Genomic DNA, 24,749 nt, shown 5'->3' with positions numbered 1-24,749 from the left:
TATGGTGTACACAACTGAAAGCAGTAGACCTCACAAGATGGTTTCGCTCATGCCTTAATTCTTTTAATAAATATGTATTATCAGGTAGTGTGTTAGGTGGATGAGAAAGGCCAGTGGACAAGACACAAACCCTGCTTCCAAGTAGCTTAGAGAACTAGCTAGTTTGCTAGTCTAGAGAACTAGCAAATCGGTGACTTTATACCATGGATAAATATAAAGCCAAAGTGCTATGGCATAATGTGTGGGGCAACTAACACCCTTTTTGAGGACCAGGTAAGCCTGTTTGGGGAGTGTGACATCAAGAAAGTGAAGCACACAAGTTAAAGAGTGCATTCTAAACAAAGGAAAAAGCATGTAGTATGCTAGGAGATCAAAAAAGGGTAAAAGTGTTTTAGTATGACCAGAGCGTATTGTGGCGGGTCAAGGTGGCAAGTGCTGAAAGATGGAATTCCTTTATTATGTTGGTACTGTTGTTAGGCTATGAAAACTGCTATATTAAAGCACAAGATAAATACAATAATGCAGACTTAGATTAGGAAGAAATTTTAGCCTTTTACTCGTCCCACTCTATTAGACATATCTGACACATCACTGACAGGTGATCACCATATCCTCTGCTTAAATAATTATGTTAGCAGGGAAGTCACCATCTCTTAGGCAGCCCATGTCATTGCTGGACAACTTACTCATTAATTTAATAAGTATTTCTTTAGGACCTCTATGTGTCAGACCCATGCTAGGTGTTAGAGCTACAAATTCTCAGCAAATTAGATTCACAGTCTATCCACATGAAGCTTTTAGTTAAAGGTGATACAAATCATCAAATAACTATAATACAGAGTAATAAAGTGCTAGTTTAAAATTTAAAAAATTCTTGCTGTGTGTCTGGAGCTATTTTGTTTGTTTTCTATTGTGGTAAAATATACATAAAATTTACCATTTTAACCATTTTTAGTGGAAAATTCAGTGTCAATTATATTCACTGTGTTGTTTCCAGAACTATCGGGTGAGATTTTAAATGTTTGGAAAATATCAACTCATTTAAATCATAAAAACCTTAAGAAACAGATATTATGTTTAAAATTTGTATTGAAGTATAGTTGATTTACAATGTTGTGTTTAATTTCTGCTGTTCAGCAAAGTGACTCAGTTATATTTATATATATTCTTTTTCATGTTCTTTTCCATCATGGTTTACCACAGGATATTAAATATAGTTCTCTGTGCTATACAGTAGGACCTTGTTGTTTATCCATCCTATATATGTTTGCCTCTTCTAATCCCAAACTCCCAATCCTTTTCTCCCACACCTCTCCATCCCCTTGGCAACCACAAGTCTGTTCTCTATATCTGTGAGTCTGTTTTTGTTTCATAGTTATGTTCATTTGTGTCGTATTTCAGATTCCACAAATAAGTAATATCATATGGTATTTGTCTTTCTCTTTCTAAAGTTTTTCTGCATGTTTTTGCTTTTTTCTATATAAAGGAAAGTGGAATTTTTGGAGTTCAGATCCCAGTTCTGCCACTTTAAGATATTGGGGTACACTTTGCCCTCCAGATCTTGTATTTAGAATTTAGGAATCACAGCCAGAACCTTAGGTGATAATATGTGTGAAGAGACACAATATAGTAACTGAGACATTTGTATGTGCACAATATATATTGGCTGAATTTCAATGACATATTCAAAATTAGTATTGTTTAAAAATTATTACTTTCTGCCTTTTACTTTGTACTTTATAAAATCTTTGGTTTGGTATGGACTTTTACAGTCTGCTAGTGCAGTCCACTGAAATTTCTCAGTGACTTCACTGACCGTTGACATCTAGCCTCAGATTTAAGAGAATAGAAAACCCACCAGTTCCTGCAGCAGTTCTTTTATATTTTCAGACTGCCATAATTGTTAGTACTTTCTTATAACTTTTATCTTTTTATCTCATTCTTATTTTCTGGAAGGCTTTGTTTCCATGTCTTTAAATATTTGAAGGTATCATGTATTAATTTCCTATCGCTGCTGTAACGGATTACCACAAACGGTACTTTAAAACAACACAAATTTATTCTTCTCCAGTTCTGGAGGTCAGAAGCCTAAAATCAGGGTGTTGACAGGGCTGCATTCCTTCTGGAGGCTTCAGGGAAGAATTCATTTCTTTGCCTTTTTCAGTTTTTAGGGACTACCTTTAATCCTTGGCTTGTGGCCCCTTCGTCCATCTTCAAAGCCAGTAATGGCTCGTGTTATATCACTCTGAGACTCCTCTTCTGTAGTCACATATCCCTCTGCTTTCCTCTTATAAAAACACTTGTGGGGCTTCCCTGGTGGCGTAGTGGTTGAGAGTCCACCTGCCGATGCAGGGGGCACGGGTTCGGGCCCCGGTCCGGGAAGATCCCACATGCCACGGAGCGGCTGGGCCCGTGAGCCATGGCCACTGAGCCTGCGCGTCCGGAGCCTGTGCTCCGCAACGGGAGAGGCCACAACAGTGACGGACCCGCGTACCGCAAAAAAAAAAAAAAAAAAAAAGAAAAGAAAAGAAACCGCTTGTGATTGCATTGAACCTACCTGGATAATCCTGGTTTATCTCCTCATTTCCAGATCTTTAACTTAATCACACTTGCAAAGTCCCTCTTACCATATCATGTAAATTAACTAATTACGTGTTCTGAGGATTAGGATATGAATATCTTTCGCAGGCCGTCATTCAGCTACCATATACCTAAACATCTCTTTCTTAAAGTAAACTTTTAGAGAAATAAAACATTGATTCACAAAGTATACACATTTTAAATGCACATCATAGGAATTTTCACAAACTGAACAATACTCATGTATCCTTCCTAGACCAAGGAATAGGACGTTACCCCAGAAACCCTCCACGTGCAGCCCCTCAGCTACCGCCCACTTCCTCTGCCATGCCAGGTTAACCTCTCTACCTTGATATTGTAAATATAACTATCTGGTTATATACTTACATGAAATCGCAAAATTTGGACGCTGTGTCTGGCTTCTTTTGCTCAGCATTATGTTTGTGAATTTTACCCATGTTATTTGTAGCTGTCCTTTATTCTCATTACTGTACAGTATTTTATTGTATAAATATAGCACAGTTTATTTACTCACAGCTGTTGGTGGAAATCTGGCAATTTATGAATAGTGCTGCCATGAACTTTTGTGCATTTTTTTGGTGAACATATGTACCCATTTCTGCTTAGTACACACTTACAAGTGGAATCGCTGGCCCATTTAGTATGCATATGTTCAGCTTTAAAAAATACTGCCAAATAGTTTTCCAAAGTGGTTGCTGCAATTAAAACTCCCACCAGTAGCAGTAGGAAGGTGCTAGTGGCGCCATATCTTTGCCAGGGCTGGGAATTGTCTATATTTTTCATTTTAGTTCTTCTTATGGGTATATATTGGTGATTTTCACTTGCATTTCACTGGAGACTAATGATGTTGCACACTTTTCATATGTATATTGGTCATCTGGATATCCTCTTATAGGAAATGTCCATCCAAGTCTATTGGGTTATCTTTTTCATATTGATTTGTGGAACTTATTTCTATATTCTAGTTATGTGCCCTTTTTAAGCTATATTTATTGGATGTATCTTTTCCTACCCTGTGGTCACCTTTTCATTCTCTTGACCATGTCTTTTGATGAACAAGAGTTGCTAAATTTATTATAGACCAGTTTACCAATCTTTCCATTTATTGTTAGTGTCCTTTGTGTCTTCTTTACAAAATCTCTCCCTACCACCAACTCATCCCTCTGCCTCATAATGCCACTTAGGTCATACGTAAAGTTGTTATAAATGTATGGTTGGTTTCTAGGCTTTTTTTTTCAGTCTCATCTACCTGTTATGCATTCCTGCACCAATATTATCCTGTCTTAATTAGCATTGTTATATATTAAATACCTAAAGCTTGTTTAGCTTTAATATTGTCTTGGCATACTTGGCTCGTTCCTCTTCAATATAAATTTTAGATTTAGCTAGTCTAGTTCTATGAAAAGTCCTATGGGGGTATTGCTTACAGTTATTGCAGTGATAGGCTTCACTCCCCTTATTCATTATTCCCAGAGGAGGAGGAGAAAATTCTGCTTCATAGAGTGGGAAGCAGGAATTGGCATGTGTAGTGCAGCCCTTCCCTTCTTTTTCTTAGGAGCCAGCTGTCTGCAGAAGTGCACATTCTCACCTATGCACTAAGTTTTACAGGGTCCCTCCCCAGCTGGAATGAGTGGTTTAGTCTGTTTAATTCTAGTGTTAAGGACTTAGGTTATTGTTGTTACATTTCTAAGCCATGGTTTCCAAGTGCTTTATCAATAATAAAATTCATATGTAAGTCTTCATCTGCCTGATTCTTATTTCTCTGTTGGTTAAGAACTTGGAGAAGTATTGGTGCTACTTATTGGATACATAAAACCCCAACATGGAACTTTCCATTTTATAATATAAATGCCGATTTAATTCTTTTATGTTTTCAAAAAGACTCTAGACTCCTTGAAGCTATTATGTCAACCTATCACTGTTAAACTGAGTCCTGTTTACCTTTGAGAAGCAATATAATGTAATGGTTATGAGCAATTTTCTTTGACTCTGCCATGTGCTAACTGTATAACTCTGTAAACTTTATTTTTAGGATGCAGATAATAGTACTTACTTCCTAGAGTTATTGCAAGCATTAAGTGAACCAATACACATTAAAATGATTTTAACACAGACTAGTGTGTAAGAAGTTCTTAATAAATAATAGCTATTGTTATTACTTTCATTTTCTCAGCATTTAGAATTGTTTCAGGCACATAGTGGGCATTCAATAAACACATTAATACTAACGGATTAAACTGAATTAAGATGACCAAGCTTTCATGGCTCCACTCTGTGTTCACAAACTCTCATTTGGTTTACAGATTCTTATTTGCTATATCCTGCTTACCTTTCATAGAGACCTAGATTTTATAAAGGTATAACTTTTCAAGATCTCAATGAGCTACAGACTTACTGTTTACATTATTGCAATTTCATTATACCTACAGTTTTATGGGAATATCATAAAATTACTTAGGAAGGGAAGTAAAGAAACATCACTGAATCTTCAGATTTCTTAATATAAAGGAGATTATTGGTAGTAGGGTGTCAAAGTATGTGTCATTGGGTTTTGCTTTATATTATGAAATAGAATTTTAGGACTGGCAGTCCTTTTGAGATATCTAAAGGCCATAAAGATTGAATAACTGATCTGAGTTTCACAGCTAGAACTATAGCCAAGACTGGAACCTCATCCAGTACTCTTTTTCTCTACTCTATTTTGGCAAAGAATGTTTTCAGCTACACATAACTGAAAACCTGACTGACAGTGGCTTAAACAAGTCACGATTTATTTTCCTTATACAACTAGCTGCTTGGAGGTAGGCAAGTTGGTTTTAGTTCAGTGGCTCAGTGAGGCGCAGCTCTGGGCTGGCTTCCCTGAGACCATATTGGCCTCTCCGACATGGCTGCCTGATGGCTGCAATGGCTCCTAGCATCATATCCCTGCCATGTTCACAGGCAGGAACTCTTCCCATGCCACTCTCTTATGAGGACAAAAGAAAGTCTTTCCTGGAAGTTTACTGGAAGAACTGGGTCCCTGAGTCACTTCTAATTGCAAGAGGCTAAGAAAGCAAATTCTGTGGTGGGAGAGAGGCAAAGAAGAGGGTTAGAAATGGCTGTCAGCTAGCCCTGCAACCGTGCCAGGCACAAATGTGCTATCTCTGCTCCGTACTGACTGTGTAGCACTTTGATATAAGTTCTAACGTTAAAGTCATTCATGTATTATATACCATAGCTCTGGCTTATTTCTTCTCTGTCTGCCACAACTAGCAATCTGGAATAAAAAGAGGTTTATACCTCATCTTTATCCAGTATGTGCATTTTCAAAATATTAATTTTTTTGGTAATTTTATCATTTACATCAAATTTAAATTTGTAATTTAAATATAATTATTAACAATTCTATTTCCTAACAGGGTAAGAACTCAGTCTACATTAACGGAAAGTATGCTTTCTCATAAAGTACAATTTGATGGTAGGATCATATCAAGGTAATTGTCATTTTACTAAACTTTTTAATCCTATGATTATAAAAAGGTATTTTCTTTTCAAATAGAAATAGCAATAATAATATTAGTTAAATTTGTCACATTTAAGTGAAAAATGTGAACTTAGCACAAACGTTTTTAGGTGATATATATTTAATGTTACAAAAATTATGGGAAGTATGTCTAAAAGACAAATATTTCAATTAGAAGTTATTTAAAATGTGATTTAAAAATGTCTTTCAAAAAGAAATTTACAAGTGAATCTTTAAAGATACATATTACTACTAGAAGATTCTAAACCATTTAAAAATCAACCCATATGTAAGCTGCTTTATTTAATTTCATTTTAATGGCTTAAGTTAACACTAAACTATTGGTAGATGTAAAGTGACAAGGAAGATGATTCTTAAATCTGTTATCCAGTCTTATAAACTTTCAGTAATACATAATGCTACTTGATGTTCTACATGAATATTAAAGGTAGGGTGGTTTTTAAAAAATTATATTTGTTCAGTGATTTTAAACTTGCCATGAGAAAAGGTAATAAATGTATATCTATCTTTGAGTGGCTTCTTGCAAGCTCAACATTTTTTTAAGGTCTTTCACTGTATCTTAAGTCTATGCCAAAATAGTAACCTATATTGTAATATATCCATATTTGTATCAGTATAAGATAAAGCTTTTTTCTCCATCCAAATCTGACTTAAGTTGACACTTCAGCAAGCTCTGTCATGGTTTTCCATAACTCTTGCCCATTACCACACATTTGAGCAAGTCCTGTTATCCCTCCTTGATATACACTATCCATTTATTATTAAATATGAAAAGTATCCTACTTGAAAATCTTTGATATTATTCTGTTTTTCTAGAAATGGACGTGATGCTTGCAGAGAGCTGGTTGGGTTCTTTTTTACTCATGACCAGTCCCTTACAATTTATGAGTATCGGCAATTGGAGAAAAATAGGTATGCCATAAAACGTTGTTGCAACTCTCAAGATGATTACTTCCCAGAGAAGCTGAATAACTTTACATTTTTGTCATTTAACTTCTAGAACAAATGTGCTTCCTTTTATTCAAAAAAACATTTATTGTCATCAGCATGGACAAAGAAAAGGAAAACAATACCAACTTGGTGATTTTTATATTGTAAGTTGAGCGTGTGTGAGTGCGCATATGTTTTACTCACTGGTGTTGAATTTTGAGGGATCCTGTGGGGCTAGTGGAGCAGAGTTTCTAGTTTCCAGTTTATTTATTCCCCTCCTTCCTGAGCAGGGACATTTGTGTTGGCTAATGGTTGATATTTCCCCAGGAGGTTCTGTCTCTCAACTCCAGATCCCAATGGTCTGAATCTAAGCATAGCATTTATTCCCTGTAACACTCCCTCCACCACCGCCAATCCCACAATATAAGCCCAGGAGAGCTTGTCTCTTGGTACTTTTAAAGGCCCTGCCAGGCTATACCGCTGGGTAAGTGGCCACTTCAATAGTACCAGGAGTAATTCTCCACCTAATGCAGGCTTATCTTCTGAGGACACACATTTTTCTCCACATGGGGCACTTGGCTTCTGGAGCTGTCATATATTTCCTAGTTAGCTTATCTTCCTTGTGATTTCCCTGCCTTGCACACCTCCTGGTGTACAGCGTATAACAAGGATTCCCTAGCATGAGTCCATCATATGTAATGTTAGAATTTGTATAGTGCTCTTAAATTTTAAATTGTTACATTCATGTGATCTCATGATTACAATGTAGCACTATCCACAGTGATCATGTAACAAAAATATACTCATAGGCTAAATCACTGGAAATGGAACTGTGAATAACTTAAAAACATTCCCTGCTCTTGTGGGAATTACAGTCTAATGGGAAACAGTCAGAAGGGCCAGATAGGAGAGGAAATGATCCAGTTTTGTCGAGTCAAAGGAGGCTTCTTGGAGAAAGTGCCATCTAACCTTGACCTAGGTAGGCTGGGATACGTAGATGGAAGAGGGTAGGGAAAGGCTTCCAGGTGGAGGAGACAGCTGGTGCAAGGAACAAAAGCGTGAAAGCCATGGCTTGTTTTGAGAACTGAAAGCAGTTCAGTGTTGTTGAACTCTGCGTCAAGGTGTGGGTGGGCGAGAGACAAGTCAGAGCTTATTAAGAGTGGCCTTTTGTTAAAGACTTGTCGAAAATGTCTTGGGGAGTCACTGAAAGGGGAGAGGTGGATGAAATGAAGGGAGGTGGCATCATCAGGTTTGTGATTTAGAAAGACTTCTCCGGTTGCAGTGTGGGGAATGGATTGAAGACCAGTACAAAGGACCAGATTGGATTGAACGACATTAATCTAGGAAGGCAGCTGAGACAACCTGAATTAGGCAAGTGACTGTGGCTATGAAGCTAATCAGAAAAATTAAAAAAAAAATCTTCAGGTAGTAGAATCATAAGATGTAGTGACCAGCTGGGTGAGGAGTTGGGGGTGAGGAAAACCTTTACATCTCAAACTTGGATTTAATACATTATGCATCCACTCTATATCTGTATCTATTATCTATATCTATATCTGTGTGTATGTCTATTAAGCCAGCCTCTAGACATTGAGAAAATTAGCTCCAACTCACATTTCACAATCTGTAGGAAGAATGTTTAATGCCTATCCCAGAGATGAAAGTTACCTCTAGCCCTGAGCTGCTGTCTCTAATAATTTATTTGTTCTCACTATCCCTGTTCCATATTACTTGAACCAGATGTGGAGCTTTGCTCCCTCTTATGATTTCCAAGAAAAAGAGAGAGAGAAAGAGAGAGGGAGAGAGAGAGAAGAGGGAAGGAAGGAAAGAAAGAAGGAAGGGAGGGAGGGAGGGAGGAACAGAGCGAAAGAGAGACAGAGGGAAAGAGAAAAAGAGAGAGAGAAAGAGCCACACACAAACTATATATATGATACCTTGGGTGTGTGGCAGACATTTTGAAGGGGATATGGAGGGAGGTTTATATTGCAGCAGTGTATGGAATTTACAATTTGTTATTAGATATTCTTATTCTTAAAAATATGTCCTTTGAATATTTCCCATGGTAAAGGCCCTCCTCTCAATCTTCTGACTCCTTCCACCTCTTGCTCTTCCCCACAATCTTCTATTTTTTGTGCAGAAATATTCAACCTTTTCTTTCTTTTTGGGGGGCATTGGGTCTCTTTTGCCTTCCAGGTGTTGCTCTAGAACTTAGTTTTTCATTTCTATATGCCCCATCAAGGTCTTTTTTCTAAATACTCCCTAAAATAAATTGTAATGCCAGCTGTTAAGATAATACTTATAGAAACATGCACTTGTGTCCATAGACACACACACATAAAAGTGCACCCACATATGTTCACTCACATACATACATATATTGCTTTGGATGCACTGACACAGACCTCATAGATGCACCGTTATGCACACATGGATGTATACACACATATGCTTATATGCATAACCCTGCTACACATATCATGTAGTCTCTTTAATTGCTTAAATAATAATTTCAAGAAAATTTATATACATTTCAAAGAGTGAAGAAAGCACTTATAGCTACAAGTTTTCTAAAGTAAATGCTCCAGAAAAAAGGAGAGGAGAGAAATCTCTTCCCTTATTTTCAAAAGAGATAATTAAGCCTCTTATTTTAAACTTGTGTTTGTCCATATTTGACCATATTTATTTGAGAAACTCAGAAATTAAAATAATAACAATTTTCTAAGTTTGGATTAAGGATTTTTGAGGGGAATTTTTTCACCAAAGCCTTGATGCTCGAAATAGCTTAAAATTAGTTTTACATTTATATAATGTTTGTCATCAAAAGACCAGGTGAAAGAGGGTGATGAATCTGTCATAGTTCATCAATTTGGAGCACATCTTTCTGTGGATCAATAGCTTTATTTCTGTATTTTGGGGTGTCATAATTTCCACTGAAATAACTTGTCCTTTCTTCCTCTGATTCTAAAAAAGAATTGGAGTTCTTATTTTTTTCACATGAATTGTTAAATCTAAGATTGTTCTAATTGGGAGATTGGGAAATTAGTTCTCCTATTTTCCTATATTATTAGCTGAAGCCTGTGTGGTTTCTAAATATTCTCTCAATATAACTTTTTATTAGTATAAAAGTATACCACATCAGATATAATCAAACTTGAATATTTAAAATTAGTATTAGTTGTATTTTACTTCTTATATATTTTATAGTTTAAATAATTCAATTTGTTCATTTCTTTAGGGTGAAAACTTGACATTTTTGAGCTCTGATCATCCCAGACTTCCAGAAAGCATAAAAGAAAACACATTGCTTACACTTCGAATCACAAATATTGATCAGAGAGCTTTGGATTCTCTCAGGTAAGTCAAACATGCATTTGTCATTTTGGAGGTAAGTGAAAACATTATTTTTATTATATTAAAATGAGATTCTATATCAAATCATTTTGATTTTAGTTAAGATTTATATTAAAAAAAATAAAGCATAGCTATACATATCCATTTTATGTGCTATATCTTGTACTCAAATACATTCCATGTGTGGGAACAGTTATAATCAAGTAGAAATTTAAAATGTCCCATTTTAAGTTTGTTAAAGTACTTTATTAATTTGCCTGTACTATAACACTTTTATTTTACCAAATGCTACCAAAGTAATACATTTTAAAAGATGGGATACAATACAATATAATAACAACTTTTTCCACATTTTTAGTGTGATCCTTTTTTTAAGCACTAAAAAAAGTCTTGGGTCCCACATGCTTGTGGTATTCATTGATTGATAATACATATAATGAAAAAACAATGCTATGAATCAAAAGCTTTTAAATGAATTTTGAGGTTTTTTTCTTTTTTCTTATCACAGAAAACATATATGCCATTCTTGTGGTGTGTTTTTTGGTGCTAAATATAATCAGGATAACAATAATTGGTGTGCTCTCTGTACATTAGAGGCCATTTGCCATAAATTGGCTATAAGGAAGTCTGTGCTTCTTTGTCTTTTACTGTATTGCTCAATATGATTGCTTTTTTTTCTTTTTGCTTTTTAAAATAACATTTTTACATTTTATACATTTAAAGATAAAACTGCTTTTAAATTTAATCGTTTTAATTAAGTATTTTAAAAGAACATTGAAATAGCTACAAAACTGAATATAATGTTTAAAGGTAGTTCTTGGAAGGTTTAAGGATTTTAGCTTTTGATTTAGCATATTTAATTCTCCCAAGGATTAAAGCAGGGAGCAAAGGTGGGACTTGATTAATCTCTAAGCACTCTTCCAATTTTCTGAGCTTATTAAGAGTGAGAATTTATTTGAGAATTTATTTGAGTCTAGAGCAGGGAAAGCTTAGAGTTTCCATACTCAAGATTGCAAAACAATATATTTTTATCACTGCGAACATGTCAATTGCAGAACAGATTCTGTGGAACATGATGATGTAATCAATGAAGCCAATGACAGACTGGTTTTCAAGGCCATTCAAGGTGTGTATCATTACTATACTCTCAAGTAGTTTTAATTTTCAACCATTTTCTTTGTAAGTAGTAAAGCAGTATTTTCCAGATATTTCTTATTTTTGGCACTTGATTTATATTTCCTGTTTGCTTTCCTATCTTTTTATAAATTTATACACACATATACATATTTAAAAATATCTATAGTATTTCTCCTACTTTAATGATCCTGTCTAACTGAATAACTAGTATTTTATGATTTATGAATTTAAAAATTTTAGAAAGTACTAGATAGTATGGGTTTTATTCATGAAATGAATATAAAGTGATTTTTGCAATATAGTACTTGTCTTATGCATTAGATGATATCCTAAAGAGATTTGTGGCGGCCTAGTGTGAAAAAAAAAATACTAGACTGGGAGCCAGATTTATGTTTGGACCCTTTCATTCAGTAGACATATGACTGTGTATACTCTTGCACCTCTTTCTTTATATCTAAAATAGGGATAATAACCTCCTTTATTAACTTTCAGAGTTGTTGTAGGTGATAAGTGAAATATATGTAGGTTTTGTACTGTAAAACATTTTATAGATTTGTTTCTAGAATCCACTCTTGTAATCAGTACAGTATACTAGGCTCAAATAGACAAGTCCTTTGTTGAATCTCATAGTCAAGAAGGGAGGAAGGCATTAAACAAGTAATCACAGAAGTCAACATATAATTTATAAGTTTTGATAAATCCTGATTTATCATAAAAGATGATATGGGAGTAAGAAGGCTAAAAACAGATTAACAAGTTGTCTGGGATTGGTATGTGAACTCTCAAATATTCTCGATGCCATTGTTACTAAATAGTTTTCTCTATTCTATCATGATCAATATGGTATTTGTCACTATTGTATCTAGTGACATTTGTTTTTTCTTCTAATATATTATATTTAATAACTGCTCTGATAAAGTTACCTATATTTTCTTAAGTAAAGATGGCACAAACTGCATCAAATGAAATCTGTCCCACAAAGAGAATGAGCCTAAGAATATAACTTTTTATAAATTCCTAGAAGAAAGGGTTACTTTAAATGTATAAGTATAGGATAGCATTCCAAAGCCTTGATGCTATTTAATAACCTACAGTTTGAAGATTTCAAACTATTTTAGAAATTTTGAACTGATGAATTGATATCAGGCAGATCACTCAAAAATTTGTAATTCAGTTGGTAATTACAGAGAAAGATGAAAGAGATTAAAGATATGGGCTTGATAGATGAAGAGGAAACCTGGAAATTTTTTAAAAACTAAGATTTTATTTGTAACATTTAGGTTATTTTCATGCTGATAAAGTGAACCATTATTTTCCTATATATAAAATATAACACTTTCACCACACAGTGGTGCTATTGTTCTGTTATATTTTACATGTGATTTTGTATATAACCCCCTTTACTAAGAGCATTCTATTTTTCAAAGCCTTTTGTCAGTCATACGTATGATCTGGTTGCATAGTCACATCCCTTATGTCAGTTATATCAACTTTAATTTTCTTACCGGAAAGACAATTGCAATTTGATACATTTGTGCATAGGAATAATTAGTTTCCATCTCTCTTCTTCTTAAACAGATGTGCTAATCGAACAGCTATGTAAAAGAGGTGTTCGTATTTTGACTGGATTGAGAAAATACCTTCAACAATTGGACAAGGAAGGAAATGGACTTTTAGATAAGGATGATTCTAAGCAAGCTTTAAAAGTATTTCACTTAGAAGTGTCTGAAAATGTATGTACCACAGATCATTCTCTGCAGTGAATGACATAATATTCTTCAGTGGTCTTATTCACTTTTCTACTGAAATTTTAGTAGCTCATTTGTCTCGTTCTTTATGCCTCATTATCAGTGTTAAGCCATCAGGCAAGTCCTGCTGATTTTTTAAATGTCAACATTCATCCCTCCCTCATATACTTATTAAGAGCCTAATAAGTGGGCATTGTTCTAAACTGTGAGAAGACACACTCTGTACTCTTAAGGTCTTCATAAGTAAAGGAAAGAAAAATATAAATGATTACAAAACAACATGATAAGTGTTAAATAGAGAATGCTTTCAGAACATGTGAGATAAATTGCAAGCCAGGTTAAGAAGGAAGTTCATAGGATTCCTGGAGCTGGGTATGTGTCAGACCTGAGTTTTGAAGGATGAGGAGGAATGAAGCAGACAAGAGGGGAGGAGGAGCGTGGATCCAACAATGGCTACTTCAGGAAAGGGAGAAGCACATGTGAAGGCTTCCAGGGGAGAGGGAGTGTGGCAGGTTCCAGGAATTGCCCCAGAGGCTTCACCCCTACCTTTCCCTCTGCTGTGAGTAATCTTCCACCAGACCTTTGCATGGCTGAATTTTCTCATCATACAGGTTTTGTCTGCTAAGAACACTACACTGACATCTCCATCTAAAGGAGCATCCCATCTGATCCCTGGTCCTCTCCATACCATTTATCCATGTCGTTTTCTTTATACCACTTTGTATATATTCTCTGGCTCTGCCTGCAGTAGAATGGAAGTCCCATCAGGGCAGAGACCAAGGTGCTTCTTGTTTCCTGCTCTACTTCTAATACCTCGAATAGAACCTGGCATTTGGCAGGTGCTGAATAAATAGATGATGCATGAGTTGAAATAGATAGATAGGTGGGAGGAAGGAAAAGAGAAGAATGGAGAGAAATAAGCCTAGCAGGTTCCATAACATTAAAGTTTTGCATGCTATGCTCAGAAGTTTGGATTTTATCCTGAGTGTATATGAATTTGAAACATGTCTACCTCAAGGGTTTAGGTAACGCATTGTCTTGCATTGTTCTCTTTTGCTTCAAATTGTCTTGTCACAAGATATAGTACATTTTGTGGGAGGAACACTGGAAATCGAATTTATGAGATAAAGTTTCAAGTTCTAGCCTTAACATTTGAAATGTGTGATCTTGAATAGGCCTTTCTGACAGACAGACTCTGCTGGAGTAATCCAGAGATAACACTTAGAGTCAGAGTTGCTCTGAAACTCTAATGAGAAAATTACATGCTTTATCAATTGTAAACTTCTGTGCCAGTATGGTATTGCTTATCATTGCTGTGCCATACCTGTCTTGTGTTTTTTACAATGTTTAACCTTGTGGCCCACCTAGTGACACACACTAGGGATTATCTAACTTCATCTCTTCCTTGCATTAATAATAATAATAATAATAGTAATAAAACAGCAATAGAAAATCAGAAAGATGTGGTGTCTTATACCCTGTTTTTTCTTTTCCTCTATAATATCACTGGAGACTGCCCATGCAATGAGAAGCAAAAACAAGAACATAAGAATCACCAACCTGGGTCTAATTCTGGCAGTAGTTTTGGGGAAGGCAAAGTCATTCCTACTAATTTGAAATTTTAAAAAATTGGTATGCCCCCTAAATAGCCTAATTTATATAGAGATACTATCAATAAATATACCTTAGTTTTTTTTCAACTGAATTATCATTTTCCATCCTGCACCATATTTTAGAAAGAAAGAGTTATATAAATTTGTTGTCACTTTTGGTAAATTATTCAATTCTTGAAAAATGTTTCTTTTAAGCTTCTAGCATTATCTTTTAATTCTAGTATCCCTTGAGTTGGGTGAGCAAATTCATCTTCTATCCATATTACGTATGATTTTAAAGATTAAGCTCATTTTCACTCTTAAAAGCTCATTTTATAGAACTTAAAGTCTTTTTATGTACAGGGCCTTACAACAGACCAAAAAAATGTATGGGTTGTTGAGAAATGTGGGGGGGGCAGGGCGTCTTAAGTTTCCTTATTAAAATTTTAATTGAAAAAATTAGGAGGAAATGGAAGAGAATATTTTGGGGGTAACCATTATTTGTCAGTCACCTTGCTAGATGTTTTATTTATATTCTCATTTAAAGCTAACAACTTGACTGAAATATTGAAAATCTATTTATCTGAGTTTAAGAAAATCTCATGCTGTATTTTTTTGGTTGTTGTTAGGAACTTTATGAATAGAATATTCTATTAAATAGTGCATTTACCAAAGAAGTAAGTGGCAATGGTAAAATGAATAAATTGGCATAAGGGATCTACTCAAAACAGCACCTTTCAGTGTAAATCATGGAATAATTGTTAGAGTCATTCAAATCTCTTATACTTTCAAGTATGAAGACTAGCAGAAGTACAGTCAGTATCTTAATGCTTTTTGGAGGCATTCCAGTAAGTGAAGTGACTTCTTAATTGTCACTGATATAATACATTAAAGATAATTAAATGGTCAAATTCAAGTGAATGGTAAGCATTTTTTATTTAAAAAAAATTAAGAAGATACATTTGTGATTTATTGCCACTCTTAAATGTTTCTTAACTTTATGGAACTGTCCACTACACAGTTCCTCTAAATATGCTTTTTTAGTGCCTTTGATTGGATTTATATGTAACTTTTTGGAATTTTCTTATTAAGTCCATTACCTTGTCTAGGGCTACAACAGATGTAACAAAATGCTATTATGATGATTATTGTTGTGGCCATATATAACTTAAAGGTGTAACAGTGGTCTCTGTGTGATTATTTCTAGGATTTTGAATCTTTGTGGCTAATTCTAAGTGGTTATGGCAATGACAAGGTTGATTACAGAGAATTCAAGCGTGCCATTATAGGTGAAATGAATGAATACAGGAAATCATTTGTTCAAAAGGTAACCTGAAGTAATCTTTCAAATAGCTACTTTTAATACATTTTTAGGTTCATTCTTTTAAATCTTTAATGAATTACCTTTGAAAATGTTTTAAATTCCTTTCCCTGTAATGTATTTTGGGTTTAGTAAAACACAAACACATACATACACATACAAATCTACCCAGTAATAAAGCAACATAACATATGCCTATGTTTTAGGAAAATAGTATAAAAGGAAAATAAAATCTGAAATTAAATTTCAGTTCACAAATTACTAATTCCATAAATTGCTGGCTCTATATAGCTATATGTCTATATCTATTATTAAATATTTCCAAGCCTCAGTTTCTTATCTCATAGAACTGGTCTAAGGTATTACATGTAAAATTATGAGCATTATAGCTGTCCCAGTGTCAAGGCTCAATGCACATTATCTTAGGATGATGACTAAAACACGTTTCTCTAGTTTTTAAATATGCATGCTAAATGTTAACATGAAGATTCAAATGATCATGTTAAATTGTAATTAAAAACGGGAGCTCTGACTTATGTAGGAGAGAAGATATTACTTAGGTTCTGGTAGCCATTTTTAGAGCATGCTTTTGAGCAATGTAGTTTTCTTTTTCTTTTGTATATGTACCTAATATAAAATGTATATTTATCTAATACTGAAACAAAGCTATTGTGAATAGGGTAGTATGAACAATTACATTGGGTACAAATCTCCAATAGAATATGTCAAAATCTTTATCTTTACTGGCCAAAAGACAAAATAAAAACCTTATGTTAAATTCACCACATAACATTTATAAATTTGCATATATTTTTACCTTACATGTCCTAGTGATATGCGTGAGTATCAGGAGTAGAAACTGGAAGGTTGTCTCTTTCATAAGTCTTGGTCCTGGGAATAGAGGACAAAAGTAGACTTAGTTTGCTAGCACTACCATCACAAATACAATAGACTGGGTGACTTACACGACAGAAATTTGTTGTCTCACAATTCTGGAGGCTAGAAGTCCAAGATCAAGGTGTCATTAGGTTTGGTTTCTCCTGAGGCTGCTTTCCTTGGCTTGTAATTAACTGGCTGTCTTCTCCCTGTGTTCTCATGGGCATCCCTCAGTCTGTGTTGTCACTGTCCTAATCTCCTCTTCTTATGAGGATACCAGTCATATTGGATTAGGGCCCACCTTAATGATTTCATTTTAACTTAATCACCTCTTTAAAGGCTCTATCTTCTTCTGCAGTCACATGCTGAGGTACTGGGGGTTAGGGCCTCAACATATGAATTTGGGGGAGGATGCAATTCAGCCCATAACAGGTACCACATACCTGTGACATTATTGTGAATAAACAAACTTGATTCTAGTTTTGACTCATCTGCACATGTAGGATGTTGCTTTTGGTCAGTTGTACGTTTCTATGGACACACTCCTCTCTCAATAAAATATATTTTATGATCCTCAGAATTGCATTGAATTAGAGGAGTGATAAAACAACTAGCATTTTGAAAGGTAGTGTTAAATTTCAGGAAATAGAGTAACAAAACCCATTTAAGAATTATTTAACTTTCTCATTGATTTTAGTAATGGAATATTTGCAGGTTTACTTTTTGACTCAAAATACTCCTGGTCATTTGTCTTGGCCATTTATCAATTTCATGTGATTCGTAGAGCTGAAAGTTACCTGAGAGGTCTTTTACCCAACTCCTCAGTGTGCAGAAGAGGAAAGCCAGGGTAACAGAGGTTAAGTTACTTTCTCAAGGTCAGGGTGCTAGAAAGTGGTAGTGCACCTTAAGTGCAGTTTACCTAATATCTTGCTCCACTATCTTTCTCCCTGTTTTCATGATGCTTCCTTCATATACCAGTTTAGTACTTTAAACTGTCTTGTTTAGAGGTCAAAAATAACCTACTGCAGAATAGAAAATTAGGCTCTAATGATTTCATAGAAAAAAATCACACTTCTCTCTTTATTTAGGCCTTTATGAAAATCGATTTTAACAAAACAGGCAGTGCATCTGTTATAGACATAAGAAAATGTTATTGTGCAAAGAAGCATCTTCAAGTAATTTCAGGTAATTATTACAAGTCAAAATGCATTAGATTTCTAAAATGTGAGTTAATCAAAATACTATCTTTAAATTATATTAACTTATAGCATGGACTTGAGGCCATTAAGTGAGGAAATAAATAATTATTTTTTAAACCAGAAATGTGAGAGCTTTTTTTTTTTTAACATCTTTATTAGAGTATAATTGTTTTACAATGGTGTGTCAGTTTCTGCTTCATAACAAAGTGAATCAGTTATACATATACATATGTCTCCATATTTCCTCCCTCTTGTGTCTCCCTCCCAAACTCCCTATGATAATATGGTTTTTCTCCTTCAAATTGTCAATATGGTATATCACGTTGATTGATTTGCATATATTGAAGAATCCTTGCATTCCTGGGATAAACCCCACTTGATCATAATGTATGATCCTTTTAATATGCTGTTGGATTCTGTTTGCTAGTATTTTGTTGAGGATTTTTGCATTTATGTTCATCAGTGTTATTGGCCTGTAGTTTTCTTTCTTTGTGACATCTTTTTTTGGTTTTGGTATCAGAGTGATGGTGGCCTCGTAGAATGAGTTTGGGCGTGTTCCTCCCTCTGCTATTTTTTGAAAGAGATTGAGAAGGATAGGTGTTAGCACTTCTCTAAATGTTTGATGGATTTCGCCTGTGAAGCCATCTGGTCCTGGGCTTTTGTTTGTTGGAAGATTTTTAATCACAGTTTCGATTTCAGTGCTTGTGATTGGTCTGTTCATATTTTCTATTTCTTCCTGGTTCAGTCTCAGAAGGTTGTGCATTTCTAAGAATTTGTCCATTTCTTCCAGGTTGTCCATTTTATTGGCATATAGTTGCTTTTAGTAATCTCTCATGATCCCTTGTATTTCTGCAGTGTCAGTTGTTACTTCTCCGTTTTCATTTCTAATTCTATTGACTTGAGTCTTCTCCCTTTTTTTCTTGATAAGTCTGGCCAGTGGCTTATCAATTTTATTTATCTTCTCAGAGAACCAGCTTTTAGTTTTATTGATCTTTGCTATCGTTTCCTTCATTTCTTTTTTATTTATTTCTGATCTGATCTTTATGATTTCTTTCCTTCTGCTAACTTTGGGGTTTTTTTGTTCTTCTTTCTCTAATTGTTTTAGGTGTAAGTTTAGGTTATTTATTTGAGATGTTTCTTGTTTCTTAAGGTAGGCTTGTATAGCTATAAACTTCCCTCTTAGAACTGCTTTTGCTACATCCCATAGGTTTTCGGTTATTGTGTTTTCATTGTCATTTGTTTCTAGGTATTTTTTGATTTACTCTTTGATTTCTTCAGTGATCACTTGGTTCTTAAGTAGTGTGTTATTTAGCCTCCATGTATTTGTATTTCTTACCGATCTTTTGCTGTAATTGATATCTAGTCTCATGGCGCTGTGGTCAGAAAAGATACTTGATACGATTTCAATTTTCTTCAATTTACCAAGGCTTGATTTGTGAACCAAGATATGACCTATCCTGGAGAATGTTCCATGAGCACTTGAGAAGAGTGTGTATTCTGTTGTTTTTGAATGGAATGTCCTATAAATATCAATTAAGTCCATCTTGTTTAATGTGTCATTTAAAGCTTGTGTTTCCTTATTTATTTTCATCTTGGATGATCTGTCCATTGGTGAAAGTGGGGTGTTAAAGTCCCCTACCATGATTGTGTTACTGTCGATTTCCCCTTTTATGGCTGTTAGTATTTGCCTTATATATTGAGGTGCTCCTATGTTGGGTGCATATATATTTATAATTGTTATATCTTCTTCTTGGATTGATCCCTTGATCATTATGTAGTGTCCTTCTTTGTGTCTTGTAATAGTCTTTATTTTAAAGTCTATTTTGTCTGATATGAGAATTGCTACTCCAGCTTTCTTTTGATTTCCATTTGCATGGAATATCTTTTTCCATCACCTCACTTTCAGTCTGTATGTATCCCTAGGTCTGAAGTGGTTCTCTTGTAGACAGCATATATACGAGTCTTGTTTTGGTACCCATTCAGCCAGTCTATGTCTTTTGGTTGGAGCATTTAATCCATTTACATTTAAGGTAATTATCGATATGTATGTTCTTATTACCATTTTCTTAATTGTTTTGGGTTTATTATTGTAGGTCTTTTCCTTCTCTTGTATTTCCTGCCTAGAGAAGTTCCTTTAGCATTTGTTATAAAGCTGGTTTGGTGGTGCTGAATTCTCTTAGCTTTTGCTTTTCTGTAAAGCATTTAATTTCTCCATCAAATCTGAATGAGATCCTTGCTGGGTAGAGTAATCTTGGTTGTAGGTTTTTCTCTTTCATCACTTTAAATATGTCCTGCCACTCTCTTCTGGCTTGCAGAGTGTCTGCTGAAAGATCAGCTGTTAACCTTATGGGGATTCCCTTATGTGTTACTTGCTGTTTTTCCCTTGCTGCTTTTAATATTTGTTGTTTGTATTTAATTTTTGATAGTTTAATATGTCTTGGCATGTTTCTCCTTGGATTTATCCTGTATGGGACTCTCTGTTCTTCCTGGACTTGCTTAACTATTTCCTTTCCCATATTAGGGAAGTTTTCAACTATAATCTCTTAAAATATTTTCTCAGTCCCTTTCTTTTTCTCTTCTTCTTCTGGGATCCCTATAATTCAAATGTTGGTGTGTTTAATGGTGTCCCAGAGGTCTCTGAGACTGTCCTCAATTCTTTTCATTCTTTTTTCTTTATTCTGGCCTGCAGTAGTTATTTCCACTATTTTATCTTCCAGGTGACTTATCCATTCTTCTGCCTTATTCTGCTATTGATTCCCTTCTAGAGAATTTTTAATTTCATTTATTGTGTTTTTCATCATTGTTTGTTTGCTCTTTAGTTCTTCTAGGTCCTTGTTAAACGCTTCTTTTATTTTCTCCATTCTATTTCCAAGATTTTGGATCATCTTTACTATCATTATTCTGAATTCTATTTCAGGCAGACTGCCTATTTCCTCTTCATTTGTTAGGTCTGGTGGGTTTTTGCCTTGCTCCTTCATCTGCTGTGTTTCTCTGTCTTCTCATTTTGCTTAACTCACTGTGTTTGGGGTCTCCTTTTCGCAGGCTGGAGGTTCGTAGTTTCTGTTGTTTTTGGTGTCTGTCCCCAGTGGCTAAGGTTGGTTCAGTGGGTTGTGTAGGCTTCCTGGTGGAGGGGACTGGTGCCTGTGTTCTGGTGCATGAGGCTGGATCTTGTCCTTCTGGTGGGCAGGTCCACGTCTGGTGGTGTGTTTGGGGTGTCTTTGGCCTTATTATGATTTTAGGCAGCCTCTGTGCTAATGGGTGGGGCTGTGTTCCTGTCTTGCTAGTTGTTTGGCATAGGGTGTCCTGCACTGTAGCTTGCTGGTCATTGAGTGGAGGTGGGTCTTGGCATTGAGATGGAGATCTCTGGGAGATTTTCACCGTTTGATATTACGTGGAGCTCGGAGGTCTCTTTTGGACCAGTGTCCTGAAGTTGGCTCTCCCACCTCAGTGGCACAGCCCTGGCGCCTGGCTGGAGCACCAAGAGCCTGTCCTCCCCACGGCTCAGAATAAAAGGGAGAAAAGAAAGAAAGAAAGAAAGAAAGAAGATAAAATAAAATAATTAAAATAAAAAATAAATATCAAGAAAAAAATTTTTTTAAGTAAAAAAAAAAAAAAAACCGGACAGAGAGAACCCTAGGATAAATGATAAAAGCAAAGCTATGCAGACAAAATCACACATAGAAGCATACACATACACACTCACAAAAAGAGAAAAAGGGGGAAAAAATATATATCGTTGCTCCCAAGTCCACCTCCTCAATTTGGGATGATTCGTTGTCTATTCATGTATTCCACAGATGCAGGGTACATCAAGTTGATTGTGGAGCTTTAATCCGCTGCTTCTGAGGCTGCTGGGAGAGGTTTCCCTTTCTCTTCTTTGTTTGCACAGCTCCTGGGGTTCAGCTTTGGATCTGGACCCGCCTCTGAGTGTAGGTCGCCTGAGGGCGTCTGTTCTTCGCTCAGAAAGGACGGGGTTAAAGGAGCAGCAGCTTTGGGGACTCTGGCTCACTCAGGCCAGGGGGAGGGAGGGGCACGGAGTGCGGGGCGAGCGTGCGGCAGCAGAGGCCGGCGTGACGTTGCACCAGCCTGAGGCGTGCCGTGCGTTCTCCCGGGGAAGTTATCCCTGCATTACGGGGCCCTGGCAGTGGCGGGCAGCACAGGCTCCCGGGAGGGGAGGTGTGGGGAGTGGCCTGCGCTCGCACACAGGCCTCTTGGTGGCGGCAGCAGCAGCCTTAGCGTCTCATGCCCGTCTCTGGAGTCTGCGCTGATAGCCCCGACTCATGCCCGTCTCTGCAGCTCCTTTAAGCAGCGCTCTGAATCCCCTCTCCTCGTGCACCAGGAAACAAAGAGGGAAGGAAAAGTCTCTTGCCTCTTCGGCAGCTCCAGACTTTTCCCCGGACTCCCTCCCGGCCAGCCGTGGCGCACTAACCCCTTCAGGCTGTGTTCACGCCGCCAGCCCCAGTCCTCTCCCTGCGCTCAGACTGAAGCCCGAGCCTCAGCTCCCAGCCCCACCCACCCCGGCAGGTGAGCAGACAAGCCTCTCGGGCTGGTGAGTGCCGGTCGGCACCGACCCTCTGTGTGGGAATCTCTCCGCTTTGCCCTCCGCACCCCTGTGGCTGCGGTCTCCTCCGTAGCTCTGAAGCTTTCCCCCTCCGCCACCCGCAGTCTCCGCCCGCGAAGGGGCTCCTAGTGTGTGGAAACCTTTCCTCCTTCACGGCTCCCTCCCACTGGTGCAGGTCCCGTCCCTATCCTTTTGTCTCTGTTTTTCCTTTTTTCTTTTGCCCTACCCAGGTACATGGGGGAGTTTCTTGCCTTTTGGGAGGTCTGAGGTCTTCTGCCAGCGTTCAGTAGGTGTTCTGTACGAGTTGTTCCACATGTAGATGTAGTTCTGATGTTTTTGTTGGGAGGAGGGTGATCTCCGCGTCTTACTCCTCCGCCATCTTGAAGCCAAACAGTAAACTTTAGTATGTTCTTTTACTATAAACGGCTGAGGCCGTTCCTGAGATACAGCAAAGTTTAATGGGAAAACTGGGAATTCCAATCAGAGAGATCCATGTAATTCACTGCTTAACCATTTACTGCCTGTGTGATACTGGACGCGTTCTTGAGCCCTATGAGTTCTTTTCTGTAAGTGGTCTGCCATGGAGCTCTTTCTCCTTAAACACATTAGCAGCGACTGGAGAGCTTCTTAATTTAAAAATTCTTAGGTCTATTATCTGTACTTATTTTTTTCTTTTATGTTTATAATTGAGATTAACTTCTATTTCCTGTTGAGGAGTGATGTGATGAAACTGAGTTAGAACAGAATAGATTTAGAGAATAGATAATTACATGTGCAAGTTCTCTGAGTTAGTTTTACTGTAACTGCTTATGCTTCAAGATTTAAGGCAGAATAAGCAAATGCCTTTCTCTAGGCATGGAGCTATCATATAATGAACATACATATGTCTATCAAAATTTGAAGGTACAGAAAATATCCTAATATTTCCTCCCTAAGGAAAAAGTATTTAAGCTGAGATCACTCTTGCCTTTAACTGGCCATAATATAATCAAAGGTATTATTTAAATAGCTTATTGTTCCTTTTCTAAATTAAAAAAATCAAATGAATTTTTTAAAAAGGATGAATCAGATATTTTATGTTCTCACTTTAAATAACAAGCTAAAGAATTCAGTGTTTTTGGTTACATATGTGATTCTCAATGCATCTTCCTATCGGTAAAATTTAATCATATTTAGTATAACCGAACAGTGGAAATAGCCTACTTAGTGTCAGAGATTAAAAATAGAATGAGTTAATCAAGTAAAATTTCTTCCAGCAAAGATTTTCATAGGCCTCTGAATCCTGTGTTTGCAGTAATATTTTCTAGCTGCAGTTATGAGTAACTGCTTCATAAAGTAACTAATGTCTTTAACACATTGCATTACTGTGTTATCAGCCTATAAATCGTGAAACTATTTACTTGTTTTCTTCTTTCCTCATTTCTAATGGGAATGAAACCGAGTTCTCTAAAACATTAACAAATACAAGAATATCTACAGTAGTAACTGTTATTTTGCCTATATATAAGGATACACCCTGTCAGACGCTTTTAAAAGATGCTTCAAATGTGTGTTAAAGTCCTCACCATTAAATTCTAGTTCATGCAAGAAAATGTTTAAATAAATTGAAGGGTGGTTTGACATAAGATTTCAAATTGTTGGCAAGATTTCATCAGGTGACTTAAGTATTTCTTTATCATCATCAGCCATTTCACTGAACTTTTAAGGACATTGTTTCATAGTACTATTTTACAGGACATTCCACAGAGGAAGAAATCAAAACATCTTTTCTAGAAACATTGAAAGATGCCTGCAGTAAGTCTGATGAAGTGTCATATGGTTAATTTGAAGATTACTATGAAGGTCTAAGTATAGGGATAGTAGATGATGAAGATTTTGTTAATGTCTTACGTACTCCATGGGGGATCTAG

The 24,749-nt window shown here is 36.1% G+C and overlaps 1 protein-coding gene across 1 annotated transcript; it reads left to right on the top strand.

The window, feature by feature from the left end:
- Positions 1-237: 237 nt before the first annotated feature.
- CAPS2 (calcyphosine 2) lies at positions 238-24,749 on the top strand (the record flags this gene model as incomplete). Its single annotated transcript, XM_079714237.1, is given in 12 exon segments — positions 238-273; positions 4,634-4,722; positions 6,000-6,074; positions 6,941-7,036; positions 7,125-7,218; positions 10,290-10,408; positions 11,461-11,531; positions 13,121-13,275; positions 16,090-16,209; positions 18,168-18,264; positions 24,574-24,659; positions 24,663-24,749. Coding segments are annotated over 12 exon segments (1,125 nt in total).

This window comes from Hyperoodon ampullatus (assembly GCF_949752795.1).
Source record: "Hyperoodon ampullatus genome assembly, chromosome: 11".
Lineage (NCBI taxonomy): Eukaryota > Metazoa > Chordata > Mammalia > Artiodactyla > Ziphiidae > Hyperoodon > Hyperoodon ampullatus.
The sequence above is the reverse complement of the archived record's forward strand: the minus strand, read 5'-3'. Positions and strand labels throughout refer to the sequence as shown.